Below are 20,747 nucleotides of genomic sequence, written 5' to 3' on the forward strand. Positions count from 1 at the left end.
AAAGGCGATCAAGTAATTCCTACCTCACAAGACTACATGAGCTCAGAGATGCTAGGCTGCCCCTGGGACTTAGAGCACACTTGGCTCTTGGTGTGTGTGAGTAGGCCACCATTTAACCCCTGCCTCCAGTGATCCTCGTCCACCCTGGTATAGCTAGTATCAATGCAAAAAAAAAAAAAAAAAAAAAGCTGGGCGGTGATGGCACCTGCCTTTAGTCCCAGTACTTGGAAGGCAGAGCTCTGAGTTTGAGGCCAGCCGGGTCTACAGAGCTCCAGGCGAGGCTCCAAAGTTACAGAGAAACACTGTCTCAAAAACCAAAGAAATTAAAAAAATAATTCTTACCTTAATGGGAATAGTTAATTTTGGAGTCATTTTGAGTATCTGTAACCCAGGACACAAATTTAGGTTACTCCGAATTCCATGTTCCAATATGGAAGTCGTTTCATGAAGGTTCATAATTTCACAGTACAAAGAAAGACATAGATCAAGGTGAGATTAAAATACATCGGTTGTGTGCACCACAGAGAGGCAGCCACAGCAAGACGGGGAAGCCTGCTATTGGCCCGAGATGTTATCTGATGGCGTTCTTAGCTTTAGAGTTGCAGAAACTAGCAGTCTGCCAAGTTAACAACTTTCAAAGGTTTTTATCTATTAGTTTCAGGATATTTTGACAAAGATAGGAAGGAATGGCTGTTTGAAGCTAAAGCTAGCTCAAGATAAAGTGATTTGGAGCCTGTGTACCATCTCTGTAGGTACAGCTGCTTTCAGTTCTCACAGTGGGTATGGGTTTCCCAAGCCAGCCGGTCTTCCAGCAGGTGCCCTTGCCCTGGATGTTCAGAACCCAAAGATATACTCCTCCCATCCGGATTTAGGCTGTATTTCTTCTTGAAGGTTAGTCACGTTTTCTAACCACCAGGAAACGCTGGCCCAACCCTTGGACTCTTGGACCCTGCCTCTGGGTGAGGTGTTTACTATTAGCTTAGTCCTGAGACTATAGTCCCAGGAAACTGCTACTTCCTCCTGGCACACAACGATGCCCTCTGACAGGTCCAGTTGGTGCAGGGTCTACTGAAGGCTCTCCTGTGCTGAAAATGAAGAGCCCCCTCCTTGGTCACTGTGGGCCTGGTATCTGCTGGAAGGTGAGTAGGGGATAGGGGCCACGCGAAGCCTTGAGGTGTTGTGGGGAGTCACTCAGGTTTCAGACTCTCTGAGCTCGTGCATCCCCATGTCTCTGCTCTGGTTTCTTGCCTTTCAGAAAACTCATCAACTTCTATCTAAAGTCCAGAAAGGAAGCGAGGTGGGTCCCACAGCCCCTGGTGTCTTAGAGTTTCTTCTCAGGGACCTCTGGCTGGGGTATGAATTTCTCTGTGGTGTCTACTCCAGCGAGGAAAGGAACCCCATGCTTACCGGAACAGTTGGGCACCTCTGTCCAGCTCCTGTCCATGGAGACCCAGGAACCCCAGCACCAGGCTCAGAGCTCTCTGCCTCTGTCTCCAGCCTCCTCCTTAGAGGTTGAAAGTTGGAGTCCCCAGTCTTAGCTTCCAGCTGAGCTGAGCACAGATCTGTCTATGGAACTGAGACAGGAGGGAGAGGAAAAGACTCCAGAAAAATCCTAAAAGCACAAAGAAGTTTGCTGAAGGAAGGAATCAGGTATACTTAGTGAATCAGGTGTACCGCTAGGTGCACCCGAGTTCTAACCCCAGCAGTGGGGGGGGGGGACCATTTGGTAAAGTGCAGGAAGTAGGGGTAGCTGGTTGTCACACATACACCTTCCCTGGGGAGAAAGGACTGTAATGGAGTGAGCGTCTCCAGAGATGAGGTCACTCCCACATTCCGGGCTCTTTTAGGGACTCAAGTAAGGGGTGCTTGGAAAGGGCTTAAAACAGAGAAAAGCACCTCAACAGGACCTTATGTCTTTCTCACTGCCCCCCCCCCCCCGTTTCTTTCTTTCCTTTTTCTGAAACAGGGTTTCCCTGTGTAGCCCACACTATACTGGAGCTAGCTCTGTAGTCAAGATTAGCCTCAAATTCCGATCTGCCTGCCTCTGCCTCCCGAGGTGTATACCAACTCTTACCCACAGGATTAGTACCACAAAAGGGGCTGTTACTGATCTTGGGGTCCAGGAAGGGAAGCCAGCCCTCCAGGAACATGCCCAGAGATCTGACCTGCTTGAATGGGGGTCCCTGGCTGTGCTTTGGTCTGGGTCCGGGTCAGAGCCGGGGTAGGGAGAGAGCTGTGATGGGGACAGGGGTATTTCCATGTCTGGCACAGCCTCCACCCCGCTGACTGTCCTTCCTCATGACAGCCATGTGCAGTCACATTCATCAACCTGCCCTTCCTTTCTTTCTCCTCAAGCACACTCACGCCCTTTCCTTTCTGCCCTGCAGGGTGGGGTCAGGGGGCCTGCAGTGCGGGTGAGCCCTAGAAGTGTGGAGATTAGAGAGCAGGGTTCCTGTGTTCTGCATCCCTCTGGTTCATCTGCCTGCTTCCTCACCATGGCTGGAGGCTGGAGTTTATCCCGCGCATACTTGCACACACTCGCACACACTCAATTTTAAAATTAATCTACTAATCTAATGTGTTGGGTGTTTTGCCTGTGTACACATCTGTGCACCATGTACACATCCGGAGCCACCGGAGGTCAGAAGAGAGTACTGGGTCTCCTGGAACTAGAGTTACAGACAGTTGTGAACCACCGTGTGGGTGCTAGAAATCGAACCCAGGACCTCTGGAAGAGCAGCCAGTGCTCTAAACCATTGAGCCATCTCTCCATCACACTGGTTTAAGAAAGCAAAAGTTTAACTTGGCAGCACATGCCTGTCATCCCAGAGCTTTGAAAGGAGGCAAGAGGATCAAGCTCATTCCTTGACCACCTAGTGAATTTTTTTAAATATTTATTTATTTATTATGTATACAATATTCTGTCTGTGTATATGCCTGCAGGCCAGAAGAAGGTACCAGACCTCATTACAGATGGTTGTGAGCCACCATGTGGTTGCTGGGAATTGAACTCAGGACCTTTGGAAGAGCAGGCAATGCTCTTAACCTCTGAGCCATCTCTCCAGCCCCCACCTAGTGAATTTGAGCACCAATCACAACTTACTAAATGAATGCCACGCAAATGACTTATAGCGATGACCTCACCCTTCCTCCTACCAACCCTTAGGGCAGAGGTTCTCAGCCTGTGGGTCAAGAGTCCAATGACCTTCCTTAGGAGTTCCTAAGACCATGGGAGGAAAACACAAATATTACATTATGATTCATAACCATAGTAAGGCATGGAGTGGTAGTGAAAATAATTCTATGGTTGGGAGTCACCACACCATGAGGAGCCACAGTGCCAGGAAGGCTGAGAACCACTGAGCTGGGGGTAGGGGGTGGGGAGTAGGGGGGGTGTTAGCACTTCCCTTCCTTGTGGATTCTATCCCACACCTTTTGTGGATTCTACCCCACACCTTTTGTGGATTCTACCCCACACCTTTTGTGTGCATTTACAAGCATGACAATTGTGTCAAAGCAGGAGGTAGCAAAAGGAAGTAGGGGAAAAGAAAGGGAGGATGGGATGTGGCTCACTTGGTAAAGTGCTGTGTAGAGCAAGCTGGGGGACTAGAACTTGGGGGACTAGAACTTAGTCCTCACAACCTACACGGAAAAAAAAGTCCTAGGTGTTGAGGTCCTTGTTCTGCAGCAAGGAAGGAGGCAGAGACAGCTGGATCCCTGAGGCTGTCTGGCCAGCCTCACACAGGGCAGAACAGTGCAGAGTTTCTCTCTGTGTTTCTCCTAACAAGAAGGCATCTGCAGAGTGTGGAGGTCAGCTCCTGGCTCCACAGTGACACCAACACAGGCACTCATGGGCAGAGACACTCACACACAAGCTGCATGTGCGATTCAGTTTTAAACATCTTAAAGGCCTGGAACCGGAGAGATGGCTTATCAGTTGATAGCACTGCCTGCTCTAGCAGAGGGCTCCTTTCCCAGCCTTGTGATGGCTCAGCCACCTCTCTCAGGGTCCAGGCGATCCAGTGCCTTCTGACAGCTGAGGGCACCAGCCACGCATATGGTGCGCAAATATACATGCAGGCAAAACACCCATACACTAAAGGAAATAAAATCTTAAAAGAAACGAAAACCACCTTTAAATTAAAATAATAATAATAATAATCTGGGCCAGGCAGTGGTGATGCACACCTTTAATCCCAGCACTAGGGAGGCAGAGACAGGTGGATTTCTGTGAGTTTGAGGCCAGCCTGGCTCCAAGGCTACACAGAGAAACTCTGTCTCAGAAAAAAAAAATCTGGTATGGCTTAGCAGTTAAGAGCACTAACTGCTCTTTTAGAGAACCTAGGTTCACTTCTCACCCGGCAGCTCACAACTGTCTGTAACTTCAAATCCAAGGGATCCAATGTCCTCCTCTGGCCTCTGTGGGCACCAAGCACACAAGTGATATACAGACAAACATGCAGGCAAAACATCCATATGTATAAAATAAAATTTAAAAACTAAAGAAAAAACCTTATAAATTTTAATTTACTGTATGTGTGCATGCCTGCTTGTCTGTATGTAAATTGAGTGTGTGCTGGTGCCCTCAGAGGCCAGGAGAGGGCATCAGAACCCTTGGGATTTCCTGCCTTAGCTGCTTCAGCAGCTGAGCAGACAGGCTGTGCCACCACACTCATTCTGAAATAAACTGGAGGTCTGAACCAACACTGGCTCCTGAGTCATGTTGAAACCTGTCACCTCCGGCATGACTCTGAGACCTGGGCGTTCACAGGCGTGCTACCCTAAAGAACAAAAATATCTTGTTTTCTCTTTCTTCTTTTGCTACTTTTTTTTTTTTTTGCTACATTTTATTTATTTATGGGGGAGGGGAGGCACAGAATGCTGCAGTGCACAGGTGGCGGCCAGAGGACAACCTGCAAGAGTGGCGTCTCTCCTCCTTCCATGAAGGTCCCAGGGATCAATCTCAGGTCATCAGGCTTGGTGGCAATCGCCTTTACCTGCTGAGTCATCTCTCCAGCCCTGAACTTTCTTCTGAAATGGTGATATTCTGATTTTGTGATGGGCCGAGCTGTCTACATCATATTAGTAAATTATAATGCATGCGGATGCCACGAGCCTCTTGAACTCAATATCCATGGCTACTGTAATGTGTGCGCCTCCTCAGGGTTCTTAAAACTTTAATCAGTGATACGGGCAAAGGCTATCTCCTGCCCTTGGCAGTGCTCTGTAGGTTTCTTCTTTGTTTGTGTTCTATTCAGCACAGTTCTATTGCTGTGAAAAGACAGTGACCACGGCAACTCTTACATTTAATTGGGTGCTTGATTCCATTTTCATCATGGCAGGGGGCATGTCTGCCCGCAGTAGCTGAGAGCTGGCGGGGGTGGGGAGGGGAGCAGAAGGGAAGGGGATGAAGGGAACTGATGTTCTGTTGCCCAGGCTGCCCTTGAACTTGATCTACTGTATCCACTCCCCTAGCCACGTGGGTAGCTTTGCTTCCCTTCCCACGTCCTTTTCACTCCTTAGGTCTCCAAGATTCTCCAGCACACCTGTAGCTTATTCACCGCCCTTGCTGGGTGATATTCCGCAGGGTAAATGTTTCATAATATTAAAAAAAAAATACCGTGCCCGGCAGTGGTGTTACATACCTCCGGAGGCAGAGGGAGGTGGATCTGAGTTCAAGGCCAGCCTGCTCTATGTGGTGAGTGAGTTCCAAGACAGCCAGGGCTACACAGGCAAGTCTTCTCTCAAAACACCAAACCAGACCAAACAAAACCTTCCGCTCTCCCATTGCCAGATATCTGGACTATTTCCACGTTTGTATTTAAACGGTGCTACTGTAAACATCACTGGGTACATCTGCAGGGACTTCTAGGTACCCACGGTGTGAAATGGAAATTTTTACTATGTTGTTTTCCAAAGTGATTACACAACAAAGCTCTTCAAACTTGCTCTCTATACTTAGGTGTCCTGCAATGTCCCAGCCAACCTCTCCCAGCAAGCCACGCTCTTAGAGCACTATGGACAGGCAGGCCGTGTCTGTGTTTATTTTACCAGTTTCCTAACAGGCTCCTTAGGTGGCTTCTGCACATGCGTGTGTACATGTGCATGTTCACGCATGTGTGGAAGTCAAAGGTGAGTCTCCAATGTTGTTCTCTCATGGACCTTGAAGACCCAGATAGGGTAAACCAGACAGAGGGATCTCCCTGTCTTCACATCCCCAGAGTAATCCCAGAGCTGGGACTACAGACACATGACCGCAACAGATGGTGGTGCACGCCTCTAATCCCAGAACTGGGACTACGGACACATGACCGCAACAGGTGGTGGTGCACGCCTCTAATCCCAGCACTCGGAAGGAGAAGCAGGTAGATCCCCGTGAGTGTGAGGCCATCCTGGTCTACAGAGCGAGTTCTAGGACAGCTAGGGCTACACAGTGAGACTCTGTCTTGAAAAAACAAACCCAAACAGCAACAAAAACAAACGTACAACATCATGTCTGGCTTAACCATCTCATCAGCCCTCAGTCGCTTTTTCTTTCTTTCTTTCTTTCTTTCTTTCTTTCTTTCTTTCTTTCTTTCTTTCTTTCTTTTTTTGTTTGTTTTTGGAGCCTGTCCTGGAACTAGCTCTTGTAGACCAGGCTGGCCTTGAACTCACAGAGATCCGCCTGCCTCTGCCTCCCGAGTGCTGGGATTAAAGGCATGCACCACCACCGGTTAGCCTTTTTTTTTTAATTTAAATTTTATTTTATGTGTATGGGTGCTTTGCCTGCATATACGTCTGCGTACCACAAAGATGTGTAGTGTCCATGGAGGCCAGGAGAGTCAGATTCCCTAGGACTGTGCTGGGAATGGACCCCAGATCCTCTAGAAGAGTAGCCAGCATTTTTTAAGTGCTGAGCCAACTCTCCAGTCCCGTGATGCTTCCTTTTAGATGCATAAAATAATACAATGAGCCGGGCATTAATGGCGCATGCCTTTAATCCCAGCACTCGGGAGGCAGAGGCAGGCGGATCTCTGTGAGTTTGAGGCCAGCCTGGTCTACAAGAGCTAGTTCCAAAGCTACAGAGAAACACTGTCTCGAAAAACCAATGATAATAATAATAATACAATGAATAGGTGGGTAGGATGAAGAGAGTTGAGCCAAGGTCACCCTGGCCAGCCTGGAAGTCACTATGTCTACTAGGTTGGCCTCGAACTTCCAACAGCCTTCTGCTCTCCTTTTATCTTCTTCTTCTTTTTTTTTTTTTTGGTTTTTCGAGACATGGTTTCTTTGTAGCTTTGGAGCCTGTCCTGGAACTCGCTCTGTAGACCAGGCTGGTCTCGAACTCACAGAGATCCGCCTGCCTCTGCCTCCTGAGTGCTGGGATTAAAGGCGTGCGCCACCATCGCTCGGCTCCTTTTATCTTCTAAGTGCGGCTTAGAGGCCTGCACCACTAGGCTCAGCAGAAGCTATATTTTGAGACAGTCTTTCCATTTTCCAGCCGTATTGAATTAAAGTAATGTATCAGGTTGCCCAGGGAGTTACTACTGAATCTCAAGGTGGAGGAGCCCAGGGAGTTATTGGCCAGAGTTCGAGTCCAGTGATCTCCGCGTCTCAGTCTCCCTGTCTGAGGTCTTGGTTGGTGTCCACACGGAGGGAGAGAAATCAGATGGGATGGGAGGCTGTTGGAGAGCATCCTTCCTCTCTGGTACCTCCCTGAGGCGGGGCCACCCACAGCCGGAGGCTCCGCCCTCCAGGCTGCTCCCCCCCCCCCCGGTCTGTGAGCGTCGGCGCTAGGACCCCGCGGGCCGGAGCTGCGGCGGGGCCTGGGCAGCCGGAGCAGCGCGGACCCCGGTTCTCGGCTCCCGGCGCCATGTGAGGGGGTTCGGGGGCCGCGGGGGGCCTGGCGCTCCCCGGCGGAGGTGAGCGGGCGCTGCGCGGGGTGGGCAGCGGGGCGGGGGCTTGTGCCTGCGCCGCGGGGATGGAGAGCCGCTGGGGAGGGGGGTCCCCGGGGCTCCCCGAGACCCACTTTCCTTGCTAACCGCGCCCCGAGATCTAAAGGCTCGCGGGGTTCACTGGGCCTCCCGCTTTGGAGATGGGGGACCCTGCCGCGGTCCCGCTCCCCTCTCCTACGGAGCAGTGGTCAGGGTGCCCGACCCCGGGTTGAAACAGCCGAAGAGGGGGCGCGGGACTGAGCCTCCCACGCTGCACTTGGGGGTACCCTGCTCCCGGCACCCGGAGAAACCAAGCCCCAGACCGAGCTCAGGGTGCGGCCTCACCCGCAGCTCAGCGCTCAGCCTCCGCACGTCCAGCCCCGCGGCTGAGTACGGGCTCAGGGGTGCCACCTCCCAGCAGGGTCAGCCGCTCCCCACCAGGCTCGTCCGCTCCGTGCCGAGCTGGACGTCTGGCGCTCTCGGGGACTGGTGGGGGACCCCGCGGGAGGCCCTTTCAGGCTCCGCCCTGTAAACAAACGCGTCTAAGGTTCCCTCTGCCTGCTCCGGCGGCCTGCAAAGCACGTTGACGCCCTGATCCCTCAGTCTCCTCATCTGTGAAATGGGGAGCAAGAGCACTTACCAGCCGCGTTGCTAGGATTCTGTAGGCGGGCGATGGGGCATGTTCCGTAATATAGGGGTGGCCCCTGGCTTGGGATCAAGGGGAGGATTGTTTCTGGGACAGGCTGGTGCAGGGGCGGGCATTGAACCCTAAGGCTAAGGACATCTGATAGAGCACTTTCAAGCCTTGGGCGCCCTTTATCACATCTACGTGAATCCTTCCAGTCACCCCAGGAGTTACCAGTTCTTATTCCCATTTCGCAGATGAGGAAACTGAGGCTCAGAGAGGTCACATGGCTTGCTCGAGGCCCCCCAGCCAGTAAGTGTGGACCCGACATTCGCACTGGCACCTGACATGCTGTCCTGACTATGGCCTTCTCAGAGCAGGACCGTGACGGGGCTGACCAGGGGGACCGTGGTCCTGGCTGAGGGCACTGCTCAGGCAAAGGTGGGAAAGTGGGGCGTGGGCCTGGCACCTGGAGTGCTCCAGGTGTCTGGAGAAGGGGCATGCGCAGGACAGGGTAGTAAGACCGAGGTCTCTCTGGGAGCTGCAGCCAGATCCGGGAGCGCTTTGAATGCTGGAGATGGCAGGGCTGATGGGGCGACTCCAAAGATTCTGGGTTCTGCACGCCCGTCTGTCTTTTGCTGTAACGGTTTCAGTCCAAGGACAAGCCGCGCCTCCCTTCCGATGAGCCTCGGTTTCCTGGAGTGCCCGGTGGGGACCGATGGGAGTCTGGGGTCTCCATGATTGGAGGTGCAGGGACGGCCCAAGAGAAACCCGAAGTCTGGGGAGAGCAGAGGGGGACGCCACGGGATGGGGCCGAGCCCGGCCATGGGAGGGGCCAGGCTTGGCCAATCAGGAGCGGGGTGAGTGTGTGGCGCTTTGGCCTGAGGATTCCAGCTATTCCTGGTGTGGGAGTAAACAGCTGCTAGGTCAGGGGGCGGAGATAGTGACGGGAACCGAGAGGCCCCCAGGGGAGCTCTCTGAAGCGGGGATCCCCTCCGAGGATCCAGGCCGTTTTCTTCCTTTTTACACCATCATTAGATTTGCCTGTTGGGCTGTAGCTGTCGGAGGTGGACTGGATCCGAATACTTATAGCCTGCTTATAGGTGGGGAAAGGGAAGTGTAGAAGGGTTAGGCCCAGCGGTTGGGGAGAGGCACACGGCTGGTCCGGGGCAGGCAGGCCTGTGTACGGCTACAATTGTAGCCATCCCTCAGCTGAGACACCACTGGACTTCTGAGAATCGTGGCGGTGCCCTTGACCCCCAAGATCACACTGGCCGATGACTGAATTCATCGAGTCATATCGTTCAGAGGTCTGTGAGGTGGCGCTTGGGGTGAATCGACGACCTAGGAAACCTGAACCAACTCAGCATGAACTATGAGTGGGAACCAGGACAACATGGGTGCAGCCCTGAGCCTTTAAGTTTGGGGCATGTAGGAGAACTGTTGGGTAAGACCTGTGATCCAGCCGCATCTAGGGAGGGCCTCTGGCCATAACCCTTTCTGGTGGCTTGCAGGTGTGACCCCACCACCTTGCCCCCCGGGCCACCTTCAGGACGCTGGCCCCTACCCCTCAGCAGACGCCGGAGAGAGATGAGTAGCAACAAAGTAAGTCCCCTTCATTTTTTATCCCGGTCTGAGCTGCTCACAACCTTAAGTGGGAGGGGCTCTCCCGATCTGAGCCGCAGGCAGCCTTCAATGGAAGGCGCTCCAACCCACACGGGAGGCCTGGGTTCAAACTCCACTTCAGCCACTGAGCCATTGATCTTTGAAGGTCTTGCTTCTTTTTGGGCCCAGTGTCCTCTCTGATGTCCTAAGCTTGACTCGTCTGTGGGAAATTACTGTGTGAAGGTGTCTGTGGATGCCGTGCAGAACACAGGATAGGGAGGTGAGCAGGGGCCTTGGGAATGAATGGCCATGTTCAAAATCAGAGCACCTGAGTTCCCCATCATGTGTTCAGGTTTCCTGAACACCTGCTATGTGTTTGACACCCCCCCCCATACCTTTATCTGGGCTCCATGGCAGAACGTGAGATTTGAAAGCGGGGCATGTGCTTGTAGCATTCTAAGTTTAGGAGAAAGATAACTCAGTCCTTTGACAGAGATGGTTTAATACAGAGAATTATCAATGGCAATGGGGCATGGAGCAACAGGGAATGGAACTCTTAATCCCAGCACTCAGGAAGCCAAGGCAGGTGAATCTCTGCGAGTTCCAGGCCAGCCTGGTCTACAGAATGAATTCCAGTACAGCCTGGCCTAAATAGAGAGACCTGTCTCAAAGAACAAACAAACAAGAAGAAATGTGGGGATCTCTGACTTGTCATGGTTAGACTTAGAAAAAAATTGTGTGTGTGTGTGACAGGGTCTTGAATATCCCAGGCTGGCCTCGCTATGTAGTCTAGGAATTCCTTCCTGGTCCTCCAGCCTCCACCTCCCCAGTGCTGGGACTTCAGGCTTGTTTGTGTAATACTGAGATTGAAAACCAGGGCTTGGGCACGCTAGTTGAGCACTGTCAACTGACTCCCCCCCCATCCCAGCTGCCAGACGGGGGCTTTTGGTGATGCAAAAATGCTAAGCATTCAGTGGGACCTACACTCTGAAACTTGAGGTTTGGTTTGTTATGCTACCCCTGCTGATACGGGGTGGGGCCGAGGCCTACAGCTTCCAAAGAGCCCCTCCTGCTGAGAGGAACGTGCTCTGGAGTGCAGTGCTGCTGGGCTGGGACGCTACTGAGCTGGGACAAGGCTGAGCTGACTGCCTGGATTAAATGCCTCTTCTCCCTTCTGATATTTCCTAGTTACAGTGGGTTGATCAGGACGCAATCTGATTGTTAGATCCAGGACCAGGTGTCAGCCCCAAGCGCAGGCCCAGCTGGAGACAGGGCTGCAGTCTGCCCACCACATGGCCCTGTGGGGACAGGTGATGGCTTCTGGGGGCTGCCGGTGGCTGAGTGCCCTGGAGGAGCTGAACTTAATAACTTGTGGTCCAGTGGGAACTAAATGTCTTTAGGGGTCCTGCCCATACTGCCTTTATTCTTAACAGCTCCCTCTACTGGGGCATCCTAAAATGCTTTGGCAGGGAAAACACTTAAACAGAGCCCGGATCCATTTTCACCAAGCAGGCAAAATAGGTGAGCATAGAGTGAGAGGTGACATGTTACTTTGTATTTATGCTGGCTTGCTTCTGGGGTCTCCTGAGGAGACAGATCCAAGGGTGTAAGCACAAGTTCCTCATATAGGATGGTTTAGTAACTGGATATAGCCTTCACAACATACGAGGTTTATCATCTCTAGATAACTTACACTGCCTAACTCGGTGTGTGCAGCGAAACTGCTGGTGTAGGGCACCTGCTTGTCATCCCTGCCCTGAGGAGCTGGAGGATCAATAGAGCAAAGCCAGCCTTGGTTACATAGTGAATCGGAGGTGGCATTGGCTATGTGAGACGACTTCTAAAAAAAAAATCACAAAGAAGGGACTAATAACAAGATAGGAAGCCTATGTGTGTATGTATGTTCAGTACTGGTCCAGTCATCCTAGGCCTGACTACAGTTTTGGTTGTGATTTGTTGAATCTGCCTTCCTGAAGGTGTGTGAGGCCAGCCGTACCCTGACAGCTTATGGAGAGTTACTGTCACTGGAAGGTCTGGATCCTTTGGGTGTCGCTCTCCCCACCTGTGTCACCCACATCTAGTTCAGGCCAGAAACACGTTTTTCCTGCACTCCATAGCCCAGGCTAGCATCAGACCTGCAGCAACCCTCAGGCCTCAGCCTCCAAAGCACTGGGAAGTGTGCAGCACCATGCTGGGTGCTCTTCCTGGGCTCCTTCTGCCGGCCTCCCCCAGGTTGAAGGGGTAGCAGTCTGCAGGCGACAAGACTGGACTGGATAGTTCAGAGGTAGAGGAACTGTCTCGGCTGCATGAGTCCCTAGGTTCCATCCTAGGACTCGGGTAGAGGGAATAAGAAGGAACGTGACTGGTGGATGCCAGAAGGAAGTGGTACCTGAACTCATCTGGTCTGGTATGAAGGGCACGGTGTTGTGTGTGAGCCTGAACCCTCAATGGCCTCTTCCCTGTCCAGGAGCAGCGGTCAGCAGTGTTTGTGGTCCTCTTTGCTCTCATCACCATCCTCATCCTCTACAGCTCCAACAGTGCCAACGAGGTCTTCCACTACGGCTCCCTGAGGGGCCGCATGCGTCGGCCCGTCAACCTCAAGAAGTGGAGTTTCTCCAACGCCTACTTTCCTATCCTGGGAAACAAGGTAGAGCAGATTCTGTGGGGAGATCTGTGGCTGCTGATACGGCCCACCCCCCAACTCTTCTCTCCCATACCCCTCTGCCTCCTAGGGAAGAGGATGGGTGAGGGTCATGAGTCAAGATCATGGCCCTTTGCTTGGGGTGGGATCTTGGACAAGTGTTCGGCAATGAACCTCAGTTCTCATCAGGGTCCTGACTTTAGTGTTAAAAAGTTTGTTGTTGAGCAGTGGTGGTGCATGCTTTTAATCGGGAGGTAGAGGCAGGTGGATCTTTGCAAGTTCGAGGGTAGTCTTGTCTACAAAGCAAATTCCAGGATAGCTGGGACTGTTACACAGAGAAACCCTGTCTTGAAAAAAAAAGTTTATTGTCGGGTCCGTGGTGGTGGCTCATAGAGAAAGCACGTGCTGCCAAGCCTGATGACCTGTGTTAGATCCATCTCTGGAATCCACAGAGTGGAAGGAAAGAACCAACACCTGCAAGTTGCCTCTGACCTCCACACATGTGGGAATGTGTTGTGGGATGCCACCCCCGCGCACACATGCACACACACGCATTAATTAAAAAAAACCAAAACTATATCTTCTGTTGTCTGTGGAGTCAGACTCCCAGTTTCGTGGATCCCTGGGGACACACCCCGATAAGCTTGGGAGGAGACCCCTGAAGCTCTGGAGAACACAAAGCAGAAACAATAATGGCTGCCCAGTGCTATTATCTCCCTAGAAGTGCTCAAGGCTCAGGATGTGAATCACCTGGCTAACACCCTGCCACGTGGGAGAGATTTGTCCAGCCCCTGCTAAATTGCAACTAGATCCAAAGGTCAAGTGACTGGGGTCTAGTGGTGGGTTTCCAGCACTCTTGCCTCTATGGATCTGGTTGAGTACCTCTCTTTGCCTTGGGGTATCTGTGGAATTCATGTATTCAGACTCTCTTCCCTTGCTGATTTCCTTCAGAGCCTTTGTTATCCAGAGCAGGTCTCTGGGCTTTGGACGCACCCTCCCTGGAAGGGACCCATAGTTGGGGTTAAGAGGAATGGGAGAGTGGATGGGGAGAGAAAGGGACAGTGTGGGTGGCTTGAAGGGAAAGGAGTCTGAGCCTGGCTTGTCATGTCCCCGGCCTGATGGTGGGAAAACTGGTTAGGGGAGTGTGTATCTGGGTTGGAGCTTGTTGAAGGCTATGGAAAATGGCCTGGTGCATTTGAGGTTGAGGAAGTGTCCTTTTAGGGAGCCCGGCCACACAGCTGAATTCCAGCCAGTCTCCGTCTTCTGTTTCTCAATGTGCTGCTGTATTTCTGTCTCAAGTTTTTGTACTTGCTCTTCCTCTGGCCTGGAACATCTTTCCCTAAGTGGCAACTTACTCTTCAGGTGTGATTCTGACTGGTTTTTTGTTTGCTTGTTTGTTTGATTGCTTTTTTTTTTTTTTTTGGATTTTTCAAGACAGGGTTTCTCCGTAGCTTTTTGGTTCCTGTCCTGGAATAGATCAGGCTGGCCTCGAACTCACAGAGATCTGCCTGCCTCTGCCTCCCGAGTGCTGGGATTAAAGGCTGTTTGATTGTTTTTTGTTTTGTTTTTAGAAACAAGGTTTCTGTGTAGCCCTGGCTGTCCTGAAACTTGCTCTGTAGACCAGGCTGGCCTCGAACTCAGAAATCTGCCTGCCTCTGCCTCCCGAGTGCTGGGATTAAAGGTGTGCGCCACCATGGCCTGGCTCGAAAGACTGTTCTAAAGAAACCTCCATCTCTTTGTTTCTGATCACCTCCTTCTGCGTTTTTCCCTAGTGTGTATTATGCTGTCTCCCGAACTTAGTGTCTTCCTTTTGTTGTTGTTTTGTGTAAGCCTATATTAATTATATAATGGGTTTCTTACGACATTTTCATGCATGTATACGATGTATTTTGGTCATCTTCCTTCTCTTCTCCCAGCTCTAAGCACTGCCCCAGCATCTCTAAACTGCCTGTGGAGACTCTGGGAGTGATGCTCGAGATGGCAAACATATTGAGGGAGAGGACCTGACTGTCTTTTGTTTCTCTGTCCCCAGCTGGTTTGGAACATCCACAGAACTAGGCTGAATGTGCTCTGAAGGTCACGAGGGTTCCCAGCTCCCGCAGGCCAGGCTGTTAGAGTACAGAACCCTGAGCAGAGCCCCATTGACAGCGTCCCTCTCCTTGCCCCACAGACGCTGCCCTCCCGGTGCAACCAGTGCGTGATTGTAACCAGCTCCAGCCACCTGCTGGGCACCAAACTGGGCCCTGAGATTGAGCGGGCCGAGTGTACCATCCGCATGAATGATGCTCCCACCACTGGCTACTCGGCCGACGTCGGCAACAAAACCACCTTCCGCATAGTGGCCCATTCCAGTGTGTTCCGTGTGCTGAGGAAGCCCCAGGAATTCGTCAACCGAACCCCTGAGACGGTGTTCATCTTCTGGGGCCCCCCAAACAAGATGCAGAAGCCACAGGGCAGCACCCTGCGAGTTATCCAGCGGGCAGGCCTTGCGTTTCCTAACATGGAGGCCTACGCCGTCTCTCCCTCCCGCATGCAGCAGTTTGACGACCTCTTCCGGGGTGAGACGGGCAAGGACAGGTACCAGCCTCCCACCTGCCAGCTGCAGTCATCTCTGGCCTGATACTCCCAGCATGCACTATGTTGAGGGTGTGGCCACTTTGTGCCGTCCTCAGCGTTCCCCAGCTCTCCTCAGCTGTTAACCGGGGTCATCTTCACAGCATTCACCGTGGCCTCCCCCACCTGTCTGCCGCCACTCCCTACCCCCAACCCCTGCTTCTTCCCAGCATGCTGTACTCCAAGAGATCAGGTGCTCCCAGGATGCTCTGCGCTGTGGCAGAGGTGTTTCTAGCATCTTTCTAGGTACTCTGCATAGTACGGCTCCTAGAGTCTAGATTGTTCCCAGCATGCCTTGCTATAAGCACACAGGTGCTCCCAGCATGCTCTCTTCTAAGGAACTATCTTTCCCAACATGCTCCTCTCCAATTAATCTCCCTAGAAACCTAGTCAGTCCCCTCCTATATAAATACAGTATGGGCCATGTGTGATCTAGAATACTACAGTAGCTGTGGCAAACAAAGCTAACGATAATAGCAGTGGGTGCATCTAACTTCAGTATTATTTAAAGTAATACGCTTAACATACAGCTTCTATACATATATTGGTAGATTTATACCTAATTATTATTATTATTTTTAAATCTGTTTATTTATTATGTATACAGTATTCTCAGTATTCTGTCTGCATGTATGCCTGCAGGTCAGAAGAGGGTACCAGATCTCATTATGGATGGTTGTGAGCCACCATGTGGTTGCTGGGAACTGAACTCAGCACCTTTGGAAGGGCAGGCAGTCCTCTTAACCACTGAGCCATCTCTCCAGCCCCCTAATTATTATTTTTTAAAGATTCATGTATCTGAGCCTTTGGCCTGTGTGTATCTGTGCACTGCTTGCGTACCTAGGGCCTGAGCAGGTCCTGAAAGGGTGTTCTGTCTCCTGGAACTGAAGTTACAGGCCGCTGTGAGATACCTTGTGGGTGCTGGGAATTGATCCCAGGTCCTCTGCTGAGCAGTCAGTGCTCTTAACCACTGAGCCATCTTTCCAGTCCCTTTTATACCTAAGATTTGTAGCTATTACTAGTAGAACTCCTGCACAGCAGGGGCTTCCTCCCAGACCCTGGGTTAGGCACAAACCACACCCAAACACCTGCTTTCACAGAGAGATCCTTTACTAAGCAGGGGAAGAAAAGTTAAAGTGGCTGGCGGGCAGGACCTTGCAGGGGTCATTCTTACGAGGAGAAGGGGAGGTCTGTGTTAGAATGGGCTGGGGTCCCGCCTCTGGATAGAGAGGAGACAGATGGGTCACATGGGCAAATGTCAGGTTATAAAGGGGAAACCCTGTGATAGGTGAAGTGTTTAGTCTTATTGGGCATGTTAATTAGGTGAGCCAAGGGGGCTTCTGATTGCTGGACCCTCAGGAGGAAGAAGTAGCCTTATATGGGACTAGATCTTTGTTTTTTGAGACAGGGCTTCTCTGTGTAGCCCTGGCTGTCCTGAAACTCACTTCATAGACCAGGCTGGCCTTGAACTCACAGAGATCTGCCTGCCTCTGCCTCCCGAGTGCTAGGCTTGTGCCACCACTGCCCAGCTTTTTTTTTTTTTTAGATCCCCCTGCCCTCCCTTCCCCTATAGATATCATTTGGTAGAGTTTGCTGGTAAAACTGTCTGGGCCTGTAGAGCCTCTTTGTAGAAGATGATTTTTTTTTTTTAGTTTTTAGTTCTAGGGGTGGAACTCAGGGCCCAAATCTTGCTGAACACACATTCTCTTACTAAAGCTGCATCCCCAGCCCCGGAGTTACTGGATTAATTTTCTTTAATATTATATTATAGAATGTTTGGGCAACCTCTTTCATCTTGGGGAGTTGGCCCATTTCTCATATAAGTGAGACTTGTGTCTGTAGCTGTTTGTGGATTCTCCTTAGCATCCCTAAAGAAGAGGGGCCATTTCTTTCATTCCAGTCTTTGGCAGCTTGTGCCATGTGCTGTCTTTGTTTTTTGTTTTGTTTTGTTTTTGTTACACTTGGTACTGCTGTGCTTTTCTTTAAAATGTTTCAAAGAACCGCTTTCCACCAAATACACGAAAAACATTTATGACTTAAGTTGTAATTAGGGCTGTAGAGATGATTCAGTGGTTACGAGCACCTGCATTCTTCCAGAGGACCTGAGTTTGGTCTCTAGCACCTGCACTAGGACCCATTGCTCACAGCCCCCCAGAGCCCTAGTTCCAGGTGATCTGCTGCCCTCTGCTGGTCCCAAAGAGCCCTGCATTCATATGGTGATGTTTGTGAGTTTGAAGCCAGCCAGGGCTACACAGAGAGAACCCTTACTCAAAACAAAACAGTGTGTGTGTCTGTGTGATGTAATCAACTTCAAAACACTATGAATGACATAGTCTATACTCTGCTTTTCATGCTACCTTTGGACACACGTAGCTGGTGGCTGCTGTAGCCCCAGGGTACGAGCCCATACCTTTATACCTTGCTCTGTGGTCACCTCAGCATCATTTTCTCGCTAGTGTCCCCATTTTGGTCCCAGCGGAGACACAGCTGCCTGCTAGCATGCTTTATGGTCATGGTTACTCCCTGTTTAATTAGTTTCTAGAGTTCATGGTGTTTCCACTACGCCCTTCCCCTTCGGCAGCCTTAGTACTCCCACAGCGGGTGATAAACAGTGTCTGGATAGACAGTAGGTAGAGCGTCTGGGAACCTCCATGGGGGTTGACCGTTTTTCCTTGCTTGCTCCCCATCCCTGCCTGCATGTCCCTTCATTGAGACTCTTCTCTGCCCCCAGGGAAAAATCCCATTCCTGGTTGAGCACGGGCTTTTTTACCATGGTGATTGCGGTGGAGTTGTGTGACCATGTGCACGTGTACGGCATGGTCCCTCCCGACTACTGCAGGTGAGCTCCCCTGGTCAGTACCCCTGAGAACCACACCCAGTTACTGATGGCAGGGTAGAGCTGGGAGGTCTGGAGTCATTGCTGAGGCTACGTTTTGAGGGCCTCTGATGGATAAATTCATGCTGTTCTGTAGAGATGGGCTCCTTGGAGCTGCCCCAGGGGCTTCCACTCCAAACCGAGTTTGGGGTTTGTTGTGCTGACTATATGAAAATTCCACGGAGTGCTAGCCACGTCTTAATGAGTGCCAACCATGCACCGAGCATCCTTTTTTTCACACACTGCCAGGACACTGTCCTCCCCATTTTACGAGTGCAAATGGAAGAAGGTGTTTAGTGAGGGGACCTAAGGTCTCAGAAACCGTAAGGGGTACCAGGCCTCTGAGCCCACAGTTCTTCACCATTGCCTCATCCCCAGCCCCAGAAAGAAAAATGTTCCGTTTTGTTTAAAAGAAGCTTGATGGTGCCACAAATTTAATCCACCATATACCCACTGTATAGATGGAGAAACTGAAGCTTGGGGAAGGACAGAGATTGACGTCACTGGGACTCTAGGATGGGTGAGGGGTGGGACCAGAACAAAGCCCTTACAGGTGTCTGCATTGTCCCCGGTGCCCCTGACATCCCTGTCTGCTGTGCCCAGCCAGCGGCCCCGCCTGCAGCGCATGCCATACCACTACTATGAGCCCAAGGGGCCCGATGAGTGTGTCACCTACATCCAGAACGAGCACAGCCGTAAGGGCAATCACCACCGCTTCATCACCGAGAAGAGGGTCTTCTCATCCTGGGCCCAGCTCTACGGCATCACCTTCTCTCACCCCTCCTGGACCTAGCCATCCCATCCGTGCAGTCTCGGAGAGATGCAGGCAAAGTGGCTCTGGTTCAACCATTGACCATGGCCATCTTCCAGCCAGTCTGGGCTGACTGGAGTATTTCCCAGCCAATCAAATCAGGGCCTTGATGAGGGTTTTTCCTCCAGCCAAGCAGGGCTGGGGTTATCTCTTGGTCAATCAGGGATTTGGAATTCTGTATGGTTTAATCAGGTGTCAGGGGGTCTTTCTTGTCTAGTCAGGGTCTGAGCATAGTCAATCAGGGTACAGGGGTCTTGCTGAGTTAGTCTGAGGCTTAGGTCATGTTCTTTCCCATAGGCCTTGCATCAGAGCCCCAGGAATCGGCCCCATATCATCCCCTCCTTAGCTGGGACAAAGAGGTCCTGTCCCAAGGATCTGGGGACTTTGTGTTGTCCCACAGTTCTGGAATCAAAGATACTATATGGGGTAGGAGCTGTCAGGAGGCCAGGCCAGAGACTGTGGAGTTCTGGAAATGGTAGGGAAGGCTGGGAGGTAGGAGACGGGCGTCCAGGTCCTGGCTTCTTCCTGAGTGACCTTGGACAAGCCCTCCTCTCTTTCTGGCACACTGTGAAGACCTCACATTCCTGTGTGCAGACAGAGACCCTTACTCCACCCCAGCTCTCATTGTCACTGGGGCACTCAGCTCCCTGGGGATGGGAGCCTGGGGTGCCCTTCCCCACCTCCTAGAGACGTCAGGGTGTTTTTGTGTAAATGCCCTTATGGTTGAGGAACTCTGAGGAAGTGGGGCAAACACACACCTGTTTTCTCAGCCCCTCTCAGTCCAGCTGCCATTAGCCTGGCTCTCGAAATGCCAGGCGTCTCTTCCTGCCCTGCAGCAGGTGAGTGTTCCCTCTGCCCAAAGGAGCCTTTGGGATGGAGGCCAGGTCTCCCAGCCACACCAGGGCAGCCTTTGTTTAGAGATGCTGAGGGCTTTGGGGAGAAGTGCCCCCTCTCCAAGTTTGGAATGGGAATAGAGAAAGAAAGGAGCTGGGTTACCTGGGTTCTGTCCCCTGCTCAAGCACTTTACTAAAGTTGGGCCTGGGTGGGGTGTGTTTAAGGCCCACTCTTACACAGCCTGCAAGCGAAGGCCTTCCCAGCGGAGGCTGTGGAGTGTCTGTGCGAGGGTGGGGGCTGGCCAGCTCTGAGTCCTCGCACTCTGAGGTAATGGGGGTCAGCGACAGCCCCAGAGATCTGGTTTTGTAACGATTTATACAGAAATAAACACACCTAAGCCCCAGCTCAGTATTCTGTGTCTTGAGTCTGCATTTTTGCTTGTGTCCTCTCTCCCAGCTGGGAATATGCTAAGGACCAACCTGTAGCCTTTGGGTTAGGAGCGCTCATGAGCAGTGTCAAACCTCTCGATTCCAGCTGCCTGGGGAGTCTTGGGTCCAGACAGGATAGATCTGATATTGGGCAAGGCATTTTGTGTCTGGAGTGCCAGTGGTTAAACACTGCTGGCTGGCAAGGAGCTCGGGTTCAGAAGCGGGAGGAGCACCACGAGCTCTCGGAAGAATTCTGAAGCCTCAGAGAACAGCTGAAAAGGAGAAGGCCCTGGAGGCAGGAAACCGGCCTTCTAGGTAGAAGGAGCTTGGCAGATTGTAAACATGGCTGCCAGCCTCTTAGTGTAAGGGCTTGTTTACTCCAGACAGGCAGGAGGTGAAGGG

At 51.7% G+C, this 20,747-nt stretch overlaps 1 protein-coding gene across 11 annotated transcripts; it reads left to right on the top strand.

The window, feature by feature from the left end:
- Window positions 1–979: 979 nt before the first annotated feature.
- Window positions 980–20,320, top strand: St6galnac6 (ST6 N-acetylgalactosaminide alpha-2,6-sialyltransferase 6). Of its 11 annotated transcripts, none has more exons than XM_075985866.1 (7): window positions 7,766–7,901; window positions 8,796–8,850; window positions 10,053–10,143; window positions 12,611–12,790; window positions 14,955–15,361; window positions 18,129–18,236; window positions 18,876–20,320. In XM_075985866.1, the coding sequence occupies exons 2-7, from the start codon at window positions 8,825–8,827 to the stop codon at window positions 19,063–19,065; spliced, it is 1,002 nt and encodes a 333-aa protein (XP_075841981.1). In that variant the 5' UTR covers window positions 7,766–7,901; window positions 8,796–8,824; the 3' UTR covers window positions 19,066–20,320. The 11 variants fall into 11 exon arrangements, with proteins under 11 accessions (XP_075841980.1, XP_075841985.1, XP_075841981.1 ...); XM_075985863.1 differs by having other exon boundaries at window positions 18,880–20,320; XM_075985871.1 differs by having other exon boundaries at window positions 7,796–7,901; window positions 8,796–8,979.
- The last annotated feature ends 427 nt before the right edge of the window (window positions 20,321–20,747 follow it).

The sequence above is a fragment of the Microtus pennsylvanicus genome, chromosome 9 (assembly GCF_037038515.1).
Source record: "Microtus pennsylvanicus isolate mMicPen1 chromosome 9, mMicPen1.hap1, whole genome shotgun sequence".
Lineage (NCBI taxonomy): Eukaryota > Metazoa > Chordata > Mammalia > Rodentia > Cricetidae > Microtus > Microtus pennsylvanicus.

Coding starts and splice junctions, on each gene's coding strand:
- St6galnac6 (XM_075985862.1), top strand. CDS start 9,346: ATGGGGCCGAGCCCGGCCATGGGAGGGGCCAGGCTTGGCCAATCAGGA. Junction 9,399..10,052: donor CTTGGCCAATCAGGAGCGGG/GTGAGTGTGTGG, acceptor GGTGGCTTGCAG/GTGTGACCCCACCACCTTGC. Junction 15,362..18,128: donor GGTGAGACGGGCAAGGACAG/GTACCAGCCTCC, acceptor CTCTGCCCCCAG/GGAAAAATCCCATTCCTGGT.